The sequence below is a fragment of the Bufo gargarizans genome, chromosome 7, assembly GCF_014858855.1.
Source record: "Bufo gargarizans isolate SCDJY-AF-19 chromosome 7, ASM1485885v1, whole genome shotgun sequence".
NCBI classification, from domain to species: domain Eukaryota; kingdom Metazoa; phylum Chordata; class Amphibia; order Anura; family Bufonidae; genus Bufo; species Bufo gargarizans.
The window spans coordinates 155,423,552-155,449,890 of NC_058086.1; the positions used below are offsets into that span (position 1 = coordinate 155,423,552).

General features: G+C 44.2%; 1 protein-coding gene across 2 annotated transcripts in view; it reads right to left on the bottom strand.

Moving 5' to 3' along the window:
* LOC122943543 overlaps positions 1 to 26,339 on the bottom strand; it is a 633,637-nt gene that overhangs the window by 87,804 nt on the left and 519,494 nt on the right. For both annotated transcript variants that reach the window (XM_044301358.1, XM_044301359.1), the window contains exon 4: positions 22,167 to 22,366. In XM_044301358.1, the coding sequence (XP_044157293.1) occupies positions 22,167 to 22,366 (200 nt within the window). The remainder of the gene's footprint in view (positions 1 to 22,166; positions 22,367 to 26,339) is intronic.

Consider the following 26,339-nt stretch of genomic DNA (forward strand, 5'->3'; position numbering starts at 1 on the left):
TAACATGCTCAAAAGGGGAGGGACATATCACGTCCCTCCCCTTTTGAGCATGTTATGAGGCTATGAGCTGTGCGCTGCGATTGGCCAGCACTGCAGCAAGGGACACGCCTCCTACAAAAAAATCAGTCCAGTACAACAGACGGAGCTGAGACACCGGAGCCTATACCGGGCGAACAGAGCGGCGCCCAGGCATACTAGTAAGTGCAGGGGGACCCCTGGGCGCCGCTCTGCCCACAGATAGAGTCAGTTTTTAGTTTGTATACGAGTGAAAGGTCCTCTTTAAAGTAAGCCAACCAATAGATGATATGGAGGAAGAGTTGACTGGGAACTTAAAGTGGCCATGGATAAAACTTAACAGCAGCCTCATTTTTGTAGGTGGGTCCAAATTGACAGAAGGCAGACCAACAAAAGTAGATGGTACCAATACAAATTTGCAAGTTCAACAATACCATAGCGCCAAACAGAATACCATCCCACAAAACCAAATACCACAATGCAGCACAGAATACCTCCCCACAAGCTTGTCCCTCTATGGTGGCCATCAATAGCTGCCACGTTCTGTCCTCCCCCCCCAATTGTCTCTAATTAAGATTTGAAGCATGGGGCTTAGGAGGTGAGATACAGCCACAGCACCAATCCAGCCTTACATTTAGCAGGCTGCCTGAACCTCCTCTAATAACGACTACTGATGATGAGCAGCAGGGGCAATATTCGAATTTTAGATATTTTCGTGAATATTTGGGCGAATATTCGCCATATATTCGAGAATTTGTGATCTCCAGGTATTATTTTCTTGATTCCGAAAATTAGCATAACATTTTGATTAAATTTGTATTAAAAAAATAAATATTCACAATTATGAATATATTTTGCGATATTCATAATATTCGCGAATTCTCGAAGTGCTGATATTCACGATTAAATAAAATTCGCAATTCGAATATTCGTGATCAACACTAATAACGACCCCTATAGTGCCCCAGTAGTATGTACGCAGCCACCGGGCTCTGGTGGCCCCTATGGACAGCGGCCCACCAGGTAAATTCCCTGTAAAGTCTATGGACAGTCTGCCCCTGGTGTGGAGTAAGAGAAAATTGCCTATCCATGCACCATATTTATCATCCAACCTGAGTCACTGTGATAAATCTGGTGCAGATCTAGACAGTCTAAGTTTATGATATCAACAGGCTTAGTAAATCTGGGCCTATGGTTCTGTAGTACAACCAGAGTGAATCCATATGCTGCTCTACAGGCTCCACGCACACAATTCTTCCATGTGCAAGAGGACTTATTTGAGCGACAAGGTGCTGCTAGCAAGATGGTTCTCTTTCCCTGGGAGATACATTTTGCTGTGTTATTTTTCCATGGAGCATTTCCACCAAGTCTCCATACATGGCTGGTCTCCTTAAGGAAAGCCAGTAACCCCCTAAATTGAGCAACAAGAAAAAAAAATTGCTCTCTCATTCATACGCAGCAAAAATATGACCCCAGTGTTTAGAAACAAACAAAAACAACGTAAAAAACACCCAAAGACTAATTTACAGTTCAAATAAGCCCATTTGAGTGCGGTTTAATATGGTTCCAGACTGTAGAGTGTACATACAAAAAACAAATCTCATTTTAATCGAAAAAAAAGAAGGAAGAAAATTAAAGTGCATCTTACAATGGGAAAGTGATCCTAAGTTTAATCTTTCCAGGGTAGATGGAACACTGGTCTTTTATCAAGTGACAAGATATTCCACTTTGTTTAATTTTTAAAAAGGTAAAGGAAAAAAAAAATTAAACCTGTTCATCACGTCGTGACATCCAGATCCACTTTGTACACATTTCAGGCCCGTTGTTCAGCTTCGAAAAACAGCTGCAGGTGCCTGCTAATTATATCACCATTTTCACAAACAACAACTGGCTTATTGAATTTGCTGCATTTGGTATGCATCCTCCAATAATAGCAAACTACTTTCATTACACATTTAGCAGACTTTCCAGCGTTCAAGCCACTCAATTAATACATTATTTACAAGTTGGGGGATATTAAAAACAGATTCTTAATTTACTAATGATTAAGCAGACCCCAGGCTTTATTTCCAATTTGTGCTTTTATTGAAAACGGAAGTCGGAACAAGGTGATAAAAATGTCACATATTCCACGGGCCTCCTGTTTCTGATGAGGAGTTTACATAGTCATTAGTTTCAGCTCCAGCGTCAAACCTGTTGCAGACCGGAGGGGAGCAAGAGGTGGGTACAGAACGGAAAGCTGAACAATTAATGTTGTGAGTTTAATTGAAATTAAATAAAGAGCCCGCTGAGAAGTAGCACTGGGCGTACATGTGCATTACGTAGCCCAGGCTATTTTCAGTTGAAGTTCTCCGCAGGTAGGTATGGTAAGACATTAGAGAAAATTGAAGGTTATTAAAATTTTAGTGGTGCTTCATTAATTTAAGTGGATAGTGTATTTTAAATACACTCGTAAAAGTGCACCCATGTACAGGGAGCTGCCTACGTTTTGCTATGTAGAATTTCCTAAAATATACAAATGCATAATACATATATACATACACAGAAAAAACAAAAAAAAACACGTGTCTACACCCACACAAGCAGCAGATGGTGTATGGCCCACTATACATATAACATTAAAGATTTAACTGGGTGGTAACTTCTTATTAAGACTTGTTTGCAAACAAAGCTCATTACGTTAAGTGGGGCTGTTTGGTTGCTCTCGGAGTTTGCCACCTTTTGAACTGATAAACATTTTATGACGATTGTATTTGAACTAACAAGACGACTTGTCGCTGCTGCTTCGCGTTAAATGCAGTGCTCAGATACAAGCACGTTCTTTGGGATGTATTAAACGCACAATACGTCCATTTTGCTTTTCATTACTTTTCGCAAAAGGTGGCAACCTAATGAAATAAAGAGAAGGAAATTAAATTTTTCAGGACGTTCTGCTGCTTTTTTTCTCCTTTTTGACTGTTTTATTGGCTAAAGGTGGAAGGTCTCATGCATACAGCCGTATTAAGGATACTTGTACGAATCTGCAATACAGCACCCATAGAGCGTATATTGTAACTCCACTTTTAAATGGAGGAACACAGCAGTTTTTTTTCCTGGGTCTGGAGTACAAATAAAAAAAGAAATGGCATTTTAAAACACATGTAGTATTATAGAGGTATTGTACACTAGTAGCCAGGCTTGGACTGGCCCACAGGGAATCAGGTGAATCCTCCAATGGGCCTGTGACAAATGTGGACCCCTAGCCTCCCACACCCTGCACAAGTGGCACAGTACACTGACGGCACTACATACAGATAGACCAGTCTATGTCCATATGGAAAAGTGGGCAGATTATGTAACAAACTGAGCTGAGATTACATCTGGGCACAGAGACAGACCAGGTAGTATCAACTTTCCCCAGGGACCCACCATCTCAAAGTTGGTGCAGGGACCCCCCATAATCCATCATCTTGTAGCATCTTTCTGTCTGCCGCTGAGGGAGCAGGTAATTTTTGAATGTAGCTGTACAATGGGCCCCCAGATTGAATTGTACTGTTGGGCCCTAGACACCCCATTACTTAGTGTCTCACAGCAGCACACAGCTTGTCTATGGCTCTCTGATATAATACTGTAGGATAGTGCCGAATCAAGGTCAATATTTCCTAGGGGCCATCAACCCAATTGCATTGTCATAAAATATGTGGCTAATGTGCGTTTGCCATAATCGTACAGGGGGTGATTTATCAAAACCAGTGCAAAGGAAAACTGGCTTACTTGCCAATAGCAACCAATCAGATTCCACCTTTCACTTTCCAAAGGTGCTTTGAAAAATGAAAGGTTGAATCGGATTGGTTGCTATCGGCAAGTCAGTTTTCATTTGCATTGATAAATATCCCCCACAGAGTTATTCGGCAGACCCAGATGAGCTGTCGACATTCTAGAGCTAGGTCTACACCATGTTCAGCGTTAGAAAAAGGACACACGGTCAGGTTCCCGATGCAGTTTTTGAAGCCAAAATCAGGAGTGAAAAAGAGGAAAAGTCCTATCTGTCCTTTATACTTTCTGTCTTTTTATGATATACTTCTGATTTTGGCTTCCAAAAACGCATCAAGACCCAATGATGTGGGGCCGTACCCTTAATGTTTGTCAGGACCGTTTCATATAGTCATGATGAACACTTGTTCCCAACAATTGTCATGTGTAAATATACTGCACATGAACCAGGGAATGAGCACACACCACTAATGGGTGGCAACAGCCCTGTTGAAATAAAGGATGTGCTGCCCACAAGCAATAAATCTGTATGGACATGATTGTAAGGGTACAACCACACGACAATGTGGGGAGTTTGGGGCACAGCATTGCACTGCATAGTGGGTCTGCATTATTATTGGCCATGCATCACCTTCAATACCGCACTGTCATTAACAAGGCAGGCTGGATATGCAGTGCAATCTTCATTAGATTAATAAGAGGTAGCTGCACGGGACTTTACTGCAGCATGTCCACGACCCAAGATTTTGGGGATAGACAGGAGGGTCCTTTTGAAGTTGCCCACCAGAGGAATTAGGGGAGTGGGGAGGTGGAGGTTTCTGACAGTGGATTTCTTCTCTCTACCATTCACAACTTAACACATGCATGTTTGGTACTTTGTATTTGCTTTAAGGACATCATGTCAATACATTTTAGTGGAATGTGGCACTTTTTTCCCCTTTAAGTCACAGATTCCTTATGGACTCATTATGCAACTTAATGGATCTATAATACAGCCATGCTAAAACTCCAAAACTTTCTGGCTTAGGACTATGTCAGATTGACTCACTTATCTGATAGGACTCAATATCATTCCAATATTAAGAATTCAAATCCTTACTGTGATGGCATCTAAACAGTGCAGGCTTCCATTACAAGGAGAGAAAAAAAAAGTTTTTCAAATGCACATTTATTTTTCGAGGTGTTCTGTATTGTATATTATTCATCAGAACAATACAGCTCAACATTGTAAATCTGTCAAATGGAAGGGTGTTAGGCTTCATTATTGTTCTTTGAGACTGTAACATTTCATAAATTTCACTGACTGCATAAAATATGTCCACAACTTGACAAGCCAATCAGTTTGTGTAGCCTACCAGCCTTCCATACGGAATTCCATAAAACAGGAGGACTTTAAAGAGTTAACAATATGTCTGTTATAAGAATACATGTTATATGCAATTATTAACTATTGGGGATTTCGTTTGAAAACTAAATATTTGTAACTTGTGTATTAAGTCATCATATTGGAATTCACACACTCACTTTTTTCGGGCAACTGCATGTTATTGTGTGTATATACTGTGACACAGTGAGAGGTCTTGTCTGGGAAAACAGGTATTTTCCTCCCAGCATGTGCCAGGTGTGGTCAAATACCGGACTTTAAGTGCTGATCCAGGTTTTTGATAGCATCTGGCTGTCCTTAAATAGGCAGCTGGGCTCAGAAGCCAGGTCTCTGTGTTGGAATCTGGGAGCTATGTGTCTGGATGAAGGCTTGCTACCTTTTGGTGTGAAAACAGGTTGGTGCTGCTATTGTCTGCAGAATTGCCGCATGGTGTGAATTACCACCAACACTGCAAGGTGACTTTTGTTCGATTATGACTGCTTGCTTTGTCACTTGCCTAAAGTATGAAGAAAAAACATTGGACTGTTTGATCCAAAGAACTTGTTGTTGCCTCTATACTGCGTCCACTAATTCTGTCTACGAGATCGAAACCCCAGAATTGTTGGAGGATGCATGCATGAGCAGCGAGACTGGCATGAATGCCTATTTTTTTTGGTTTCTGCATTTTTCAGGCACAGTTGTATGTCGTACATTAAACCAGCTGTATTACAACCAGTGCCCCAAGACAAAATGGAGGCTGTTGTTAAGGTCCTCATGGAGGCTAATCTGAAGCAGCGAGAGACAAACCTGCAGCAACGCGAGGCTAATAAGCAGCAGCAGACTAACCAGTTGCTGCTACAACATGTGATGGCTTTGCAGACAGCTGGAGCACCCCAGAAAGCAGCCCGTGCCGCGATTCCTAAGATGACCCCCGCAGACCACATCGAAACCTACCTGGCAATGTACGAGAAAGTGGCCATCAGGGAAAAGCTACCCCGTGACCAGTGGGCTGAGGTCGTCGCTCCGTTCCTGGCATCCGATTCCCAGCAAGTGTATTTCGACTTGCCGTACGATCAAGTGGCCGACTACCAGAAAGTCAAGCATGAGATTCTGGCAAGACTGGGGGTGAATGTTTTGGTCCGGGTCTAGCGGGTGCATCAGTGGGGGTTCAACCCGGCTGAGCCTGCAAGACCCCAGTTTTATAGCCTACTTCACCTCTCACAAAAATGGCTACAGCCTGACATGCTGAGTCCCACTACTATGCTGGATCGTCTGTTAGCAGATATGTTCTGGAGGGCTTTGAAATACCCTTTCCAGCACTGGATCGGTCAGGTGTCTCCTGACAATGCCCTTGAGATGTGGTGGACCTGGTGGAATGCTATGAAGCTACTAGGAATCTAAAGGAGGGCTCTGTCAAGAGGGGTAGTCGGCAAACCCCGGAAATCTCCACCCCAGGCCCTGGAGATTTGAGCTGATAAAACCGCCGGGGATGTACCCATGGCAAACCTGGCTCCGATAGTCTGTTGGTGGTGTCAGGAGCCTGGCCATGTAAGGGCTGACTGTCACCATCGGGTTGAGCCCATGGACACTAACTATGGCTACCGTCAGTCGCTTTATACCAAGAGGCTGTGTGCAACTGGTACCCCAGAGTCTCTAGATCATTTGTGCCAGGTGGAAGTGGGAGACACACTGGCGGAGGCTCTGCTGGACTCAGGGAGTCTGGTGACCATAGTAAGGGCTACCCTGGTGCGGTCCCCTGGGTATACTGTCTGGAAAGTTGGGGTGATGTGCATCCACGAAGGCTTAAAAGACTACCCCACCATGCTGGTGTCTCTAACTACGGTGGCCAGTAGATGGACCCACAAGGTGGCTGTCACCACAAATATACATTATGAACTCATAATAGGGAAAGACTTCCTGGACTTCCCGGCACTGTGGCCTGCTATGAGAGTGACTGATACCCATAAGACAGGGGTAACCCTAGCAGAATGTCCCAACTCAGGGGGGAGACCAGAACCCTGTAAACCTGAGACCGAAGGGCCAGCGGTAGGAGTGAACGCCACTTCGGTGGAAGAGGGGGAGACAACCCTGCTAAGTGTGATGGTGGGAGACGTGGAGGACTTGCTGGCGGGTCCTGAATTGGCAGACCTCAATGTCTCCGGGGATAATTTTGGTACCGCCCAACGTCAGGACCCAACCCTATCCTGGGCCTGGGAAAATGTGTTAATAGTAGATGTTGAACAACAACAACTTGGGGCAGAGTCAGTGTTTTCCCGTTTTATGGTTCACCTGTTGCACCTGTTGTGAGCACGGACACCAGCCTGGACTAGTTGCTGCAAACTAGTGAAAAATCTGATGAGAAAATCCAGCTCTTTAACAACAGGAGACACTTTATTCATGCAGTAAAAACTTTCCAATCCTCATGAGCAAGAATACAGTCTACGCGTTTCGGACCCTCATATTTCGGTCCTTAATCATGACATGAGTAACATATACTAAGCAGTTACTTGTATACTCTTCCCACACCAATCTGTGGTGGTTTGGATATCACATGACTTAACTTCTAAGATCCGAACATATAATATTATTTTTTTAAGGCTACTTTCACACTAGCGTTCGTCGGTCCGCTCGTGAGCTCCGTTTGAAGGAGCTCACGAGCGGACCCGAACGCCTCCGTCCAGCCCTGATGCAGTCTGAATGGATGCGGATCCGCTCCGACTGCATCAGTCTGGCGGCGTTCAGCCTCCGCTCCGCTCGCCTCCGCACGGACAGGCGGACAGCTGAACGCTGCTTGCAGCGTTCGGGTGTCCGCCTGGCCGTGCGGAGGCGTGCGGATCCGTTCAGACTTACAATGTAAGTCAATGGGAACGGATCCGCTTGAAGATGTCCCCATATGGCTCAATCTTCAAGCGGATCCGTCCCCCATTGACTTTACATTGAAAGTCTGAACGGATCCGCGCAGGCTACTTGCGCACTTGCGAAATTTTTTAAAGTTATTAATGCAGACGGATCCGTACTGAACAGAGCCTCCGTCTACATTAATATGATCGGATCCGTTCAGAACGGATCCGATCAAGCGCAAGTGTGAAAGTAGCCTTAAAGACTTAAATCTGAAAACCTTTCTTCAATGCAACGTTCAAATACAGGTATATACTTAATTACATTGCAGGATCAAATCCTGTCTTTTATTTAAACCTGTTGGAATGCAAGTGCTGAGTTGGAACATCCAGAAAGCCTCTCTATTAAGAAGCTTCCTTCGATGATCAACTCCTCGCAAGGGAGCTGTAACCCTTTCTATGGCTAGTGCACTCAAGGCTGAAACGTCTCTGCTGCCAGTCTGCAATTTTGCCCTAGTGCATGGAGGCGATTTTTCAGCCTTGAGTGCACTAGGCATAGAAAGGGTTACAGATCCCTTGCGAGAAGGTGATCATCGAAGGAGGGCATCAATACATCTTAGTCATTCTAGATTACGCCACTCGGTACCCGGAGGCGGTGCCACTGCGACATACCTCGGCCAAACTCATAGCTAAGGAATTAATGGAGATGTTTTCCCGAGTAGGACTACCTAAAGAGGTTCTGACCGACCAAAGGACCCCTTTAATGTCCAAGGTGACGAGGAAACTCTAAGTTGCTGCACACAAAACAGCTACGGATGTCCATTTACCATCCGCAAACGGGCTGTCTGGTAGAAAGGTTTAACCAAACATTGAAAAATATGTTGAAAAGGGTGGTGGCTAAAGATGGGAAGGACTGGGACCTTCTTTCTGCCCTATCTCATGTTCGCAGTGCGAGAGGTACCCTAGGCCTCTACTGGGTTCTCGCCCTTCGAACTGCTGTATGGCAGACACCCTCACGGTATCTTGGACGTGGCGAAAGAGGCGTGGGAACAACAACCCACTCCACATAAAAGTGTCATTGAGTACGTTACCCAGATGCAAGATCGGATAGAGACAGTGTTGCCGCTTGTTAGGGAGCATATGGAGAAAGCTCAGTGAGCCCAGAGTCGGGTATATAATCGGCAGGCTCGGGTCCGGATATTTAACCCGGGTGATCGGGTTTTGGTGCCGATCGTGGACAGTAAGTTCCTGGCTAGGTGGCAGGAGCCCTACAAGGTACTCGAGAAAATTGGAGATGTAAACTACAAGGTACACCAGCCAGCGTGGTGAAAGCCAGAGCAGGTTTACCATGTGAATTTACTCAAACCTTGGAAAGATAGGGAAACCTGTACAGTAGCCAGCTCGCGGACGGGTTTTCTAGGAGAAGAGGTACCGGCCCTGCCGCAGTAAAAAGTGCTGAGAGCCTCTCCTCTAATTAGACTCAGGAGGCCAGGGAGTTCGTTAGTCGGAACACTGATGTGTTCTCTGACCTCCCTGGACGCACTTCCATAATCCAGCATGACATTGTCACTGAGCCTCAGGAAAAAGTCAGTTTAAAACCATACCGGGCACCCAAGGCTCGGTGACAAGCCATATCGTAGGAGGTTCAGCTCATGTTGCAGCTAGATGTCATTGAGGAGTGAAAAAGTGAGTGTTGATACCCAAGCCAGACAGGATGTTGCGGTTTTGTAACGACTTTTGAAAACTTAATGAGGTTTCCAAATTCAATGCGCATCCTATGCCCCGGGTGGATAAGCTCATCGAGAGGTTAGAACAAGCCCGGTATTTTTCTGTTTTGGACCTCATGAAAGGGTACTAGCAGGTGCCCTTAACGGAGGCTTCCAAAGAGACAATTGCCTTCATCACGCCTGAGGGGCTGTATCAATATAAGGTCTTACCCTTTGGTCTGCATGGCCCCCGCCACTTTTACATAGTAACATAGTACATAAGGCCGAAAAAAGACGTTTGTCCATCCAGTTCGGCCTGTCATCCTGCAAGTTGATCCAGAGGAAGGCAAAAAAAACCCGGAGGTTTTCAGCGACTAATGGACATTGTGCTTCATCCACATCGTGGGTACGCTTTGGCTTACCTGGACGATATTGTCATCCACAGTACCGACTGGGAAAGTCACCTAACCAAAGTGCAGGCTGTAGTGGACTCCCTTCGGAAAGCTGGCCTAACTGCTAACCCAAAAAAGTGTGCGAAAGGGTTAGAAGAGACTAAGTACCTGGGGTATGTCATTGGGCGCAGAGTCATCAAACCCCAAGTGAACAAAATAGAGGCAATATGGAATTGGCCACGACCTGTCACCACTAGGCAAATAAAGTAATTCTTGGGAATGGTGGGCTATTACATGAGGTTTGTTCCCCACTTTGCTACTCTAGCCGTGCCCTTTACAGGACACTTGAAGGGACACAATTTAATGAAGGTTCTCTGCGATGATCGGGCTGAAGAGGCTTTCACCTCTTTGAAGTCGGCCCTGTGCGGGTCCCTGGTTTTGGTGATGACCGACTTCAAAACGGAGGTTTATAGTACAGACCGATGCCTTCGAAGTAGGCCTCGGTGCTGTACTGTCTCAGGAAGTCAACGGGGAGGAGCATCCCGTAGTCTTCCTCAGCTGTAAGCTCACCCCAGCTGAGACCCGGTATAAGTGAATGAGCCAGGCCAAGGACAGAAATGCCCGGTTCACCCGGTGGTTTCTCTGCCTACAAAACGTTGGGTTTTCGGTGGAACACAGGGCCGGATGGTTACAGGGAAATGCGGATGCCCTGTCCCGGGTACACTGTCTGGCGTGTGTTCACCCCCTCAGGGTTGAACAAAGGGGCGGTATGTGACACAGTGAGAGGTTTTGTCTGGGAAAACTGGTATTTTCCTCCCAGCATGTGCTGTTGGGCTGAGTTACAGCCAGGTGAGCTCAAATACCGGACCGTATTTAAAATGCTGGTCTGGGTTTTGGCAGACCTAGCTGTCCTTAAACAGGCAGCTGGGTTCAGAAGCCAGGTCTCTGTGTTGGAATCTGGGAGCCATGTGTCTGGTTAAAGAATTACTACCTGTTTGGCGCGAAAACAGGTTGGTGCTGCTATGGTCAAGGACTCTGAGGCAGAATCGCTGCATGGTGTGAACTACCACCAACACCGCAAGGTGACTCTTGTTTGATTATGACAGCTTTTTTTGTCACTTGCCGAAAGTTTTGACGAGAGCTGTGGACTCCCAGCAACTTATCAAGCAGAGGGCCGTACATTGCATAGCGGCTATGCTTGGTATTGTAGCTCAGCCCCATAGACTTCAATTAGGCTGAGCTGCAACTAGCCCATGTGACCAATGTACGGTGGCATCACATGGCCGAGGCAGTCACAGAGTGTCCGACCTGTTCTAACAGCGGATGGACAGGGTCCCACAAGTTGGACCCCCGTCGATCGGATATTGATGACATATCCTCAGGATAGGTCATCAATATTATTTCCAGGATAATCCTTTGAAGGCTACATTCACACAACTGTGAAAAATGCCACACAATGCCAGTTTCCGAACTAGAAAAATAAAATAAAACCACATACTGATATTCTTTTTTATACTTTATTTCATATTATTATAGATTATTTGAACCTATGTTCTGCCCATGATTATGGAGGCAGCCATCTTGCTGCTGTCAACACAGATATGCTTTACTGCAGCCACATGGATCATAGTAACCTGTAAACTCAAGATATTTATTGACTTCTATGGTTCTAGGCATATTTTATTAACTGTGTGTGTGGGGGGGGGGGGGGTGGTCACTCTGCATACAGGTGGAGGGTCTGACACTGTCTTCTATGTGGAATGTGCCCTTTACACAGGCGATACCTTTTGCTATGATTCTGTCTGGGATGGTGAGATGACTACTGATAACTGATGTTTAAGTTGCAGGAAATGGCAGCTTCTTATGTATCTCAGTGGCCAGAGTAAAATCTGCAAGAATTATACATTTTTCTTTTACTATAGATATTGACACAAAAATCTGTTAACATTAAAACTTGTTTGAAAACAGTAGGTACATTTCTAATGACACATTCCCTCTTAAGGCCTGATTCGCACGTGAGTGATTGCGAGCCAAAACCAAGAGTGGAGGCTACAAAGACATAAGGTATAAGGGATGGATCTGCACCTGTTCTGTGTTTAGACCAGCACCTGGTTTTGGCTAAAAATCACTGATGGAAATCAATGACCAAACACATAAGGCCTAATATAAAAAATCTGTTCTCCATAGATGACTCATTTTACAGATACTTTGCTTGAGATAAATTTTATATATATATATATATATATATATATATATATATATATATATATATATAAATATAATGTATCTTGTTATGCTAATCTCCAAGATATTAAAAAGCCACATGCCATTTTTGTACAAAAAAAATGTGTTGTAAAAGGTACAATCTTACTCCAGCAGGAGGGTAACATCTCTAGACAAAAGTGTTCTTTGTAAAGATGTGCCACATTTATTTATGTGCAATTTTTGATACATTTGGCACAAATTATATCACAAACTCCAGAAAAACTAACTTAAATTCCCCTCATTAGACCCCCCAAGTTTAGCTTTGTTAGCCACTTACAATTGGAACGAGATACCTAAAATAACACTTTATCTTAATAACAATGAAATAGATAAATAATTGATATAAGACAGTTGAAATAATTGCTTCAATGTGAGATAAAGCCTCATAATGACAGTGCTCCCTGAAATGCATTGAGCTGCACCCCTTGGCTTTATGCCATGACCACACTTTAGCAGTACAATTATTGCCTTCTTGGAAACACAAAAAAGGTGAATTGAGTGACCATGTTGCAAAGTAGTCAAATGGCGTTAATAATTTTGCCATTGTTTTGGCGGCACTGTGGAAATGACTGGAGCATGTATCAAGTAGCGCAACTCAATGTCTCCCTCACACAAATAAAGGTTTGCACCTCTACATTTTACTTTAATGGCAATGGGGGGCATTTACCATGGCTTTTACACAAGAATTCTGGCGTGGAAAAAATAAATAAAAATAATCTCAAATGTCGTCGCACTCTGCTCTGGTGTGAAAAGGGGGCATTGCGAGGGTGGACCAGAAGGTGTTTGGAAGGCTGTTTGGAAACTACAACTCCCAGAATCCTGCTTTCACGTCTATGGGAGTTAGAAGAACAGTGGAGTAAGTGTGCATGATAGGAGTTGTAGTTGGACAGCAACTAGAGTGCCAAAGGTTACTGATCGCTGCTCTAATGCAGGCACAGTGTAAACTGAATTTATTTTGCAAACAACCTTGAATATTAATTTCCTATTGATTTGGGTCTTTACAGCTCATGTATCCGTGGTTACAGACTACAAACAAACCTCATCCTGCAGTCATGCCGGCAACCAAATGTATGTTAGCAAAAAGGTAGAGATGGCGGAATAGCAATATGACTGCAAATACTGTAAACCTGTTTGCAAATAGAATTCATTTAGAAATGTGCATAGAATTTTTTTTATCCCCATTTTATATAATGGTAAATCCTGGACAATGTGGTAAATTACTGGTAATCTAATGTGGGACTGTTCTCTATATGCTGGATTTTCTTAAATTCCAGACCATGAAGTGGATGGAATTTTATGGCCATTCTGAAAATATCCACCATCGACAAGATTTCTTCATGGTCTAAATAATCTGCCTTGTCTGGGATGTATAACAGTTAATACAATGTACAATATGTATGCATTTATATCTTATGTTAAAATGCTAATTGATAAGTCCCGAAATTATAAAAACATTGGCTACAGTGACTGAGAGCCTAATCATTGTACTGTTGTATTGTATGGTGAACCATCTGCCTTTCACAGGCTGGAATTATTCTCCAAATGTGACAAATGTTTTCCTTTTTAATGTTTGATAATTTAAAAGACACGCGGGAATAGAAGAGATTTGCTTCAGCAAACTCCTCTCAAATTTTGCAGTATAATTTATAAAAAAACAAAAACAAAGAGGAAATGTATGAAAGTCAAATTTATTAGTCCAATATATCTGAACGCACTGAACCAACAACACTTCAAGACTAAGTAGGATAGTGCTCCACCCAAACAATGAAATGTCTCTGAGCTCACAAGCTACTTTCTTCTCTTAAAGATGACCTGTCCCCGCTAGAGAGGAGCGAATTGAACTCAACGAAGTAGAATTTGATCCGAGTTTCAGGATAAATTCGATTCGCCTCGAAGCCAAATTTTCTAGTCCTTTGCGATAGAGAATTAATTTAACCTGAAATAGTGTAAAAAACTAAAATATTCTTACTTACCTCCTCCACTTGCTCGCGATGGGCCGCCAGCCGCCATCTTGATTGAATATCTTGGCCGAAATCCCGCGCGTGATGATGATGGGGTACAATGATGGGCGCGGCGCTATCGCAGCATCACGACATGAATCTATTTGTAAAATTCCGCGAAGCAGCCGAATCGAACTTTCTAAAAAAAAATGCTGATCTCTAGTCTCCACAAAATCCAATGCAATCTGAAAACACCATAAAAAATTAGGTTTTACTGAATCTTCTCCCAGCAGCTCCCATCACGGCCACCTTGTAATTGCATTGCAGTGATGGCTGCAATCCCTGGATATGAGCTGTATATAATGTGATAGAAAAATGAATAAAGCCAGCAATATGGAGGCAATATGGAGAATCACAATACATTAGTGCCTTGTATTAACTTTCTCTACAAATGTGACGACGGCATCTGAGCAGTCTGGAAGCGGGAGCCGCACGCTCCCACACCTATAACAGTGTTCCCCGGCTGAGAGCCCTCACATAGCTCCGTACACATAACTACAAAAAAGCTATAGAGGGTCAGAATGTGGTGATGGAAAAAAAAACAACCTTTGTCAGAATTGCATTTTTTCCCAATTCCACCCCATTTGGAATTCTATTCGCGCTTCCCACTACATTGTATGCAACCGTAAATGGTGCAATTAGAAAGTACAACTTGTCCTGCAAAAAATAGGCCCTTATAAGGCTATGTGAATGGAAAAGTTAGGACTGTGGAAGGCGGGGAGTGAAAGAGAAAAAAGCAAAAATTGAAAACCGCAAGGTCCTCTAAGGGTTAAGCTGGCAAAGGAAATGTCACTAAATGTCACTAATTGTCAGTGTGGATTCAGTCTTCTGATTACTCATTTATACATAAACACTTTACTTATTCCTTCTCCTCTCTTTACATGTCTTTATCATACCCCCAGGGCTGGTGCAAGGATTTTTGCCACCCTAGGCAAAAGCTTATTTTGCCGCACCATGATTCTGCCCATTGACCACGCCCTTTGGCCTGCCCCTTTTTCACTGGACAGGAATATGCCCCCTCCCCCCCAGTGTACTGGGACTGAGCTGGCATTGTAATCCTGGTGAAGCCAGGCGTATGGCACCATACTGAGCTGCACATAGAAGAACTGACCATGGTCTCCATGGCACATGTGGAGGCACACTACACCCGCAAACAGTAGTAGGGGTCCTCTCCTATTGCCCCTGTCAATGGAGCCTGCTGCCTTACTTACCGTGTCTGAACCAGAGCTCACATGCTGAAAGGTGAGGGCGCCAAACACAAACCCCAACATGAGCGCTCTGGTGCTCTGCACTGCCATGCTGCCCGCCGCTCGCCCCCTGCAACCTGTGACATCCCCGTCTCTATGGGGTACAGACTGCTGGCTGCGCAAGTATCTCAGACTCCTCACACACAGCAGAGAGAGCAGGCTGCGGGCAGATAGGCATATATAGTGCGACACGAGAAGAAACAGTGACCTCTACTGGACAAAGCCCATACTGCGCCTAGGAGACGGGTAGTTGTTTCCTAGGCGCAGTATGGGCTTTGTCCAGTAGAGGTCACTGTTTCTTCTCGTGCCGCACTATACATGCCTATCTGCCCGCAGCCCGCTCTCTCTGCTGTGTGTGAGGAGTCGGCGATACTTCGGCAGCGCAGCCAGCAGTCCATACCCCATAGAGACTGGGATGCAACAGGTTGCAGGGGGTGAGCGGCGGGCAGGGCAGGCGCCACCTGTAAGCACAGTAGGCCACCGCGGGCGCCCCCAGCAAGAGTGCGCTCTACGTGGTGGCCTACTTTGCTTATGGGTGGCACCGGCCCTGCATACCCCCATACTCATAATTAGTGTTAATCAAATCGAAGTATCCAAAGTGGACTTCAATCTTAAATTCAGGGAAAATTCGATTTGCCGCAAAGCCGAATTTCCTCATGTTTCGTGGTAATAAATACATTTTGCCTGAACTGGCGGAAAAATAAATAAATCATACCTCATCCATTTCAGCATGTCCGCCGCAGCCATCTTGATTGAAAATCCAGCCTGAAATCTTGTGCGCGGCGATGTATGACGTCACCACACTGGCCAGTTGGATCTTCTGTCAAGATGGCTGCGGCAGCCTCTTTGCACTCAAATGGATAAGGCGAGTTTATTTTTATTTTTAACCGATTAACCCCTGTAAGCCCTAGTTTTTCATCTCAGATGCCGCAATCAGCAACGAACGCGGCATCTGAGGGGTTCAATGGCAGTGACAGTTCCCAGTCATTGCGCCCGCTACTTACCAAATCAAAGTTTTCAAAACTTCACTTATCTCTAGTCGTAATCCTGTGCTTTCCTCAATTACTACTTATGGGGCATGGAATACCCATGTAAACCCTAGAATAGTGATGGCTAACCTCCAGCACTTTAGCTCTGGTGAAACTATGACTCCCAACATGTTCCTCTCATTTCTGTGGAGTTCTGAGAACAGCCAAGCAAGTGTGCATCTTGGAGTTGTAGTTTTACCACAGCTGGAGTGCAGGAGGTTAGCCATCACAGAACTAGAAGCTAGTAATGCATGCAGGTAAGGGGTCATCACCAGGAACACTTAGGCGGATGGCAGCTTTCACTAGGCTTGTGGAGCCCATGGTAATCTGAATAAACATACTTTACCACTGGTCTACTGGGGTAGGCACTTTCAAAGCCCCCATATACACAAGTGGCCTACCCAGAGTATAAGTTTCATCCTTTAAAGGGAGTCTATCACCTAAAATGACCATTATACACCCCAAACATGATGATATCCATTACATTCCCCATTTTATAATCTTACCTTTGATATTGCTGTCCGTCGCCTATTCGCTCTTAAAAACACTTTTATTCCATATGCTAATCGGGTTCTGAAGGTGCCCAGGGGCGGCGCCGGCGCAGGCGCAGGCGCCGGATTGCTCATTGACTGGAGGATGGTATCTGAAGAACCGAGGGCGGGCCAGAGGGGTGAAAGGGGAGGGGTTTGATTTGAACAGCGCCGTGGAGCCTGGGCACCGGCCGCATAAACGCCGCCCCTGGGCACCTTCAGAACCCGATTAGCATATGGAATAAAAGTGTTTTTAAGAGCGAATAGGCGACGGACAGCAATATGAAAGGTAAGATTATAAAATGGGGAATGTAATGGATATCATCATGTTTGGGGTGTATAATGGTCATTTTAGGTGATAGACTCCCTTTAAGGTGAGCACAAACTTAGGTGGGCCAAAACCTCAGATTTTGGTGGGACTGGATAACAATCTAATGTGCATATAAAGCCTGGCTGATGTTCATTTAGCAAATGTGGGGATAAGAGAACTGAAGGGATATAAGCTGCTCTTGAAGGTGTCTTGCCGGGGCTTATTGTTAGAAATGGTTGTCGGCCAAACTGTGACTAAAAGCGTATGGCCAGCTTTACAATTTCTATACATTTCAATGTATTGCACAGCCTGAGAAACCAGATCTAATGATATGGTAAGACATCTAATTTTACATAAATATATGGTAATGGTGTATTAATCGTGCACCCAAAGGCATTATTCTATCAGGAAGTTTTAGCAAATGGCTAGAGATTGGCTGCAGCGGACAGTCCTCATGTGATACTCCAATATCACAGCATAGGATTTGCATGTCATCCACACTAAACAAAGAAAGCTGTATAGCGTGATGAGGATTTGCTTAACCGTAGCTAAACAAAAACCATCATACTAATTATCATCCAAAATCTCCATGACGGGACACATCCCATAATCACACATGCAACTGTTGGGTAATCAGAGACTTCTGTAGTCCCGGTCAACGCCTTGAGGCTACATAAGCTCTAGAGCACGTTATGACATTCACTACCCAGAGTCCCTTTCCTGGCAGGTGACAGGGGCATGCTGGGAAATATGTAAACCCCATCCAGTATCAACATGAGACGTGTGAAGCCTACACATGAATGACTTGCGTAACTTGTCATATCTTGAGATACTTGGAAGGCCTTTGTATAACATCTACGTTCCACCTTCATGTTGGTTCAATATACAAAAAAAAAAAAAAAGCAACACAGAGCACAATAAAACAAATCCGTGGTGTTGAGTGGCTGACACAATAACAGGCTTTCATTAAATAGATCCATCAGGAAGTTTCAGACTAATTAATTTTGTGTTTATTCAGCTTTGGAAACCTCCCTCGTACGGTTTCATTTACCGTGTAGCTGCCTTTGCACAAGTGAATTACTTGCATAGTGACTCAAAGGCATTTAACAATGTCTTTGATATTTTAAGTACTAACTTGGAGGGATGTTTAATTTCTTCCTCATAATGAAAGAAGCTGAAAAAAAAAAAAATAAAGCGCAGAAACATTTGCCTTTTTTTTTCCTGCGTGAAATCAACAAAGAACAAAAAGGAAAATACTGAGCGTTTACTGGGCTTAATGGCACAAGCTCACAAAGACTTGCACAGCTCAGTGCCAGGCAATCACAGGACAAAAGCATTTATGGGTTTTAGTTGAACACAAAACTAATCCAGAAAATGTACACGCCTTGGTGCGCTCTACCCAAATGCCTTGTTTTATTCTCTTCAGTGCAGCTTCTCTCTCTCACCAGGTTTTAGGAAATTCTTTATTCCATCATTCTAATTAGTGTTGAGCGAATCTAAGTGAAACAAATTGACTTTAATCCGAATTCCATTACAAATTTGATTCGCCACGAAGCTGGTGCTCCGTGGTAACGAATCAATTTGTCCTGAAATGGTGGTAAAAACAAAAAACAAAAAACAAAACTCCTCACCTCATTCATTTGCTCGCGTAGAGGCAGTAGCGGCCAACTTGAAGAAAATGTGCCAAATCTCGCGTTTGCTGACTTGTGATGTCACCACATCATTATGCTGGCCAGGAAGCATGATGACATCATCACATCGGCATGCAAGAGATTTGGCATGTTTCTTTAACCAAGATGGCCGCGATGGCCTCTCCGCGAGCAAAAGGATGATGTATTTTTTGTTTTTAACCCCTGAAAAGCCTCAATGTTATACGGCATCTGAGGGGTTTAATGGCATGGGGTGGCGCGATCACTGTTCCCCGTAATTGCGCCCGCTACATGCAATGGAACGCGATTTGTGATGAAGAAATTCGGCAAAGCAGCCGAATCAAATTTTTTATAGCTTTGCTCATCTCTAATTCCAATAATGTGCTATAAATGTTAAAAATCTTTTATGGATCATCATCATTGCAGTGATCTGGAGGTTGCAGCTGTTTTTTGTCATCCACACCACAATACCTTCTCCAACTACAGATATATGGCCTGTAGTCCACTAATAGGTACAGCACAGGTTAGTAGTTAGGATGGAAGCCATTGACCCCTTAATAAGACAACCTAGTTTAGGCCATAAACACTATTATTCATGGTGTTTTGGTGTCTGTTTTAAGTCTCTCTTTGGCTACTTTCACACTTGCGGCAGAGAGATCCAGCAAGCAGTTCCGTCGCCGGAACTGCCTGCCGGATCAGGCAAAATGTATGCTAACTGATGGCATTAGTAAGACTGATCAGGATCCTGATCAGTCTTAAAAATGCCTGATCAGTCGAAAAAATGCATTGAAATGCCGGATCCGTCTTTCCGGTGTCATCCAGCAAAACGGATCCGGCATTTATTTTTTTCACCTTTTTTTAAGTCTGTGCATGCGTAGAACGGAAGGACGGATCCGGCACTAATACATTACTATGGGAAAAAATGCCGGATCCAGCAATCAGGCGAGTCTTCAGTTTTTTTCGCCGGAGATAAAACCATAGCATGCTGCGGTTTTCTCTTTTGCCTGATCAGTCAAAACGACTGAACTGAAGACATCTTGATGCAAACTGAACGGATTACTCTCCATTCAGAATGCATGGGGATAAAACTGATCAGTTCATTTTCGGTATAGAGCCCCTGTGACGGAACTCTATGCCGGAAAAGAAAAACGCAAGTGTGAAAGGGGTTAATTGTGCAGATCACAGCCCCCTGTAAGAGATCGGGTGCTGCCAGGCAGCAGGGGGCAGTCATGTACACCGTTCGTAGGATATTCTAACTTGAAGCGTACCCATCACCATGGGAACGCCTCTGTGCTAGAATATACTGTCGAGCTGAGTTTTCACGAAATGAAAACTTAGATCTGAAAAAGCTTTTATGCAGACGGATCTTCGGATCCGTCTGTATGAAAGTAGCCTACGGCCACGGTTCACGGACGCGGATGCCAATCTTGTGTGCATCCGTGTTTTTTCACGGCTTATTGACTTGAATGGGTCCGTTAACCGTTGTCCGTCCAAAAAATAGGACAGGAAACACGGATCACAGCCGCTGATGAACAACGGTGCATTTTCCGAGTTTTCAACGGACCCATTAAAAGTCAATGGGTCCGCAGAAAATCACGGAAAACGATACAACGGCCACGGATGCACACAACGGTCGTGTGCATGAGGCCTATAGAACATGCTGCGTTTTTAACGCAGCGCAGAACCGATGTACACAGACCCTTTGAAATGAATGGGTCATGATTCAGTGCGGGTGCTATGCGTTCACGTCATGCATTGCATTGCAACCGCTCAGAAAACTCGCTTGTGTGAAAGGGGCCTTAGATCTATGACATTTGTTGTGGGCACAACGGTTTGGCTATATTTTGATCTATCCAGTCCTTTGCTTGGCACTGCTCATTGTTGGGGATCAAGTCTACAACAGTCTATCGTTCCCTTCTAGAATGATGGGAAAATTTGGCTCCATCACTTTTTTAGGTAGAGTTGAGGCCCATCACTGGTGTATTGCAGGTTTATGTCAGTTTTAGGCTAAGCTTGTGGTAATTTAAAACAGATACCTAGTGACACTCACCATTTGGTCTGGTCACACCCAAAGCTCATTGCTATAATCCAAGATTTTTAGCTGGTCATAAACCCAAATTTATGTCGTATATATCACAGAGAAAGTCAATAGTCATCTGCTGGTTGTACTAGACCTAAAGCACTGTGCAAACGTTTTGGGCAGATATGGAAAAATTCTGCAATGTAAAGACACTTTAAAAAACAGAAGTGCTTATTTTATAAATTAAAAAAAAAAATTGCAGCAGGGCAACGGTCCCAAACATACAGCCAATGTTATTAAAGCCTCATATGCACACAGTCCTGTGTGTTTTGTTGTCCGCAAACCGAGGATTCGCAAGATACAGATACCTGCCGTGTGCTTCCCACAATTTCCAAGGACCACATTGTCAAAATGCCTACTCTTGTCAAGAAACTGGGCAAGAATAGGACATGTCCTACTTTTTTGCATGACAGACATGCGGACATACAGATGCGGACTACACACTGTGTGCTGTCTACATTTTTTTTGCAGCCCATAGGTCTGCATCCAGTCCATAAAAAAATATGGATCAGATGTGGGTGGGGTGGGAATACAGTCTTCAGTGTAAAGAAGAACAAGGAGTCCTGGAATGGGTTATATGGCCTACACAGAGCCCCAATCAACGTTATCGAGTTTGTCTGGGATTACATGAAGAGACAGAAGGATTTGAGCAAGGCTGCATCCACAAATGATCTGTGGTTAGTTCTCCAAGATGTTTGAAACAACTTCCCTGCAGAGTTCCTTTAAAAACTTTGTGCAAGTGTACCTAGAAGAACTGATGCTCTTTATAAAATACAAAGGGTGATCACACCAAATATTGATTGGATTTAAACGTCTCTTGTTCATTCATTTAGCATTTTGTTAATTGATAAAAATAAACTATTAGCACTTATTTTTTCAAGCATTCTTACTTTGCAGCATTTTTTCCACACCTGCTTAAAACATTTGTACATTACTGTATGTAACATAAAAAAAACATTTTGAATTGATAGACAGTTGTTCATGTACTTACTTGAGTAGTAGGGTCTCAGCTATAACGCCAAAACACACTGCTACAACTTTAAATAAATTGTTCGGGGTTGGATCGGTTAGCGTTTTCATATATTGGACAGAGATGGGCGTCAATATAATGGCTGCTATTATTAAAAGATAGACAAGTAGATTTCTCCATTGACACAGTTGTTTCCACATAGACCCTTCTTGAAGTTGATACTAAAATATAAGAAAAAATAAATACATAAAATACATTAGCCTACTAGAGATACAGACATTCTTTATTTTTGTAATACAACATTCTAAACATTGGACCATGATGATGTCTGACAAAAGTCACATCCAATGACAGGGAGAAGTTTAGCAATACTGAGACAGCCTAGTATCACAGATGAAGTAGAATATTTTAGCAGATGTATTCTGCACATACTATGAGATCATTCCTTTATGTATTTTTCAGATTTTGAGAAATGTGGCCAGTTTAACAACAATTTCCATACACACTGGTCTGCTGAACATCCACTTATATCATTTCTAGAGATCACCCACTGTCTGAATTACGTCAGTCTACAAGATCACGTTAGGAGAGAAGGTAAGTGGTACGGTACCTTAAATTACCAGCAGAAAATTTAAGCTAGAAGTTTAATAGAGAACAGATACCATTACAGCCATATTATTTACTAGAACAAAGGATACAGGTCTCTGGTCTGCAGAAACTAAACAATGTTGAGGGATATAGGCTTGAACTGGGTCATAAAATATATGTAACACAAACCCAATGTGCCATGAGTGAGACAGCCAAAAGTCGCAGAAGATTGAAAATTTGTTGAGCTGCAGAAAAATGATAAAATTCCACTCCACTGCTCCACTCCAATAGTTGAATGAATAGTCATGCAACAAGTTGTATTACTCCACTAAACCTAGAAATGAATGGGAGACAAAGTTGCCCACCATGTTTGTCAGTCAGAAGATTTTTCTTCCCTAAAACAGAATCATAACCCCAATTGCAATATAGCAAAGTTAGGAAATAAAACTTGTTGCACAGAGGAGCTCGTCCTAACACAGTGGAAAATAATCGCAGTGCACTAATAGCTTAGTACTCACTCCATCTGAGAGGAGGGCAGGGGCGTAACTACCACAGCGGCAGACCATGCGACTGCTATGGAGCCTAGGGCAAGAGGTGGCCCAGTTGGGATCCTCTCCTCTTCTACTGGGGGGGAAAACTTGGTCAGGACTCTACTCTCTAAAGAAACAACTCTTAGCAAATAAGGCAGTGTAAAAAATGTCCCAAAGGTCACTGAAAGGGGTTTAGGCGGAAATCCTTCTGTCCTGTGTGGGGGCCTGGTTTGATCCTTGCTATGGGGCCCTTACTTCTCTATGTAAGCCACTGGAGCAGGGGTAGACAAGATGTAGCTCAAAAACTTGATCCCCACACTTCTCATGCTAGGTGCACTCTTGCACCAATTATACAACCAATTATACATGGGATACAAGAAATCCGAATGTTGTGGACCAATCTTTATTCAGCCCTCAACGTGTTTGTGGCAGATAGTCACAGTATAGGTCATCAATAGGAGATCGGTGGGGTAATACTCCGGAGACCTCCACAGATAAGCTGTTCAAAGAGGCTGGGATGCTCCATTAGCGCCTGGGCCTCTTACTAGACCAGTGACATCACGATGATCAGTCACATGCCCTAGGAGCCGCTCAGTCCCATTCAAGTGAATGGGGCTGAGCTGCAATAACAAGCACAGCCGCTATACAATGTATACAGCTGTGTTTAATAAGCTGTGAAGAGACGGCAGTGTACCTGTCACGGCTGAGGATGGGGGAAACCCTCAGCCGTGCGATGCCACGAGATGTTAGTCGCTGCTCGGCCAGGACAACAGAATAAGGGAGCAGGTCACCTCCTAACGCATCCCTAATCGGACCCTGACTCCTAGCTGCATGAGCCGACCTTGAAGGTAGGAGGACTCATGCTCAGGAACCTCGGATCCCTACTCACCCTCCGCCGATCCCTGAGCTAGGAGCTGGGTAGACCACCTGTTCCTCCTGGACGTGGAGAAACAGGAGTCTAAACTGGCCGAGCTGCAAGGGGATATAAACATAAACAGACTATGGATATGGCAGGAGAGTGAAATACTTCCACCCCTACCTGCCACAGACACACTGACTGGATCCCTGAGCTCAAGTGCTGAAACCCACACACAGACATAAAAGGACACAGCACACACAGACACACAGGAAGCCAGAACCATAGCTGCAATAATACAGACACCACAAACATAAAATTAACATCACATAACATTTATGACCACAAGGGTGGCCCTCACTGGCAGATGGTATAAAGTAGGAGGACGACTCCAGCAGAGCATGGCTGAAGTACCCCTCTGACTACTGCTCTCAGCAGAGGCTAAATAGCTCATGTAGCCACACCCACACAGACACACCCAGTGCTCACAGTCTAGGAAGAGAATTAACCCTTCTCACATCAGGGAAGGGAAGAGAGCAACTTAAAGGGAAATACGCACACAATTACACTGCAGCTGTTACCGCAGGCAGCCAGAAGGCTGAGACACTGCCACCACATGTACACAATACAACACGTTGCCACGGGCAGCCACAAGTGAGGGGGAAGTGTCACAGTGCACACCTACATAAACCTCGTGCATACCAGACATACAAAGTGCATACATACAAGGAGAGGTTGCCAGGAGTAACCGCATGCTCTTGACAGCAAGCTGCGCAGCAACAGCTCAGGCTGCTATACTGCCAGCGGCAACCACATGTGAGGCAACATTCCAGCCGCCCTCACCATGTGGTTGACAATAAACCAAACCGCGGGCAACTGCATGCGGGTCCAGGAGTCACGACCATGACCATGGTCGTGACAGTACCCTGGAGCTCCAGTGAGCACAGAGGCCTCTGCAAACAGCTGATTGGTAGGGGCGCCGGGAGTTGGACCCGATCTGACATTCATGACCTATCCATAGGATTCCTGGATAACCCCTTTAAGGTCGACTAATTCTTGCAAGGTGGTGATGTAATGCAATTACTGTGTATAATCAAAAGGGGGGGGGGGGGAACTAAATATTAAAGAAGGAAACATCAGAAATACATACGATGTTTGCAGCAAATATCAATAATTGTGATTCAGTTTTAAATTACCGACAGGTAGAAATAGAAGTGTCGACTTTCAAATCTGCACACAGAGACGTTGGCTTTATTTCAGTGCCAATGTTGCATGCAAGCATGTAATTAGAATGGGCTGACTGTGAGAAATAGGAAAGGCGGATGTACAGGTAACTCTATAGCTAAACTAACAGTATGTGTTGTATTGTACAAAGAAAAAAAAACTTTTTTTTAATCTTTTTGCAGAAACGAGTTGAGTGTGCACAGATGGTTATAAAGTAAAGCAACCCAACATGTCAGAAGATGCAGTATACTTTGCTTTGTACTGGATATATGTATTGCTTAGAGGGAAAGGACAAGCTCTACTTGTGATCAAGGTAGGGGGCTCTCAATATACTTTCCTACCCTTGGTGCCTAAATTTCAGCACGATAGCTGTCAAATGGATAATCAATTACTGAATTGTCCTTTCCTTACCAAACAATCACATTCTTAATTATAATAAACCCAATTTCCCAACGCCTCTCCACACACAAAGTACAAGGCAAAGTACCCCATCTTGTATCTGCAGTAGGGTCTGGCAGTAACTGTAGCTCCTCTTGCATCTCCATCCATACTGCTGCTTTAAGGGGTTGTTCAGCTTTGTGAACTTTTTCTACAGGCTCACGGTGTGGCGGGACCCACGGTGGTAATCATATGTCCCTAATTCCCGCCACTAAGTTCCAGCTCCATCACTGCCCCACCAGCTCTGCAGGTTTTGGGTCTCCCCACATCAACATCCAGTTTGATCCCAGGTTACATGACCTCTGCAGTCAATGACTGGCTGCACCAGTCAGGCGTCACCCATGCGTCATTTCCAGGGGTGGATTGGCCATAGACTCTACAGGGAAACTTCCCAGTTGGCCGAGGCCTGAGCTCTCTTATCAGCCACCAGCCAGGTAATTATCTGTCGCTCCCAGATTTAATAATGCTGGGGGCGTCAAGTGTTATGTACCTGGCTAATGACCACAGGTGCTCTAATGATTCTTGAATTCAACTCTATTGCTATCCTTAGGCAACTGC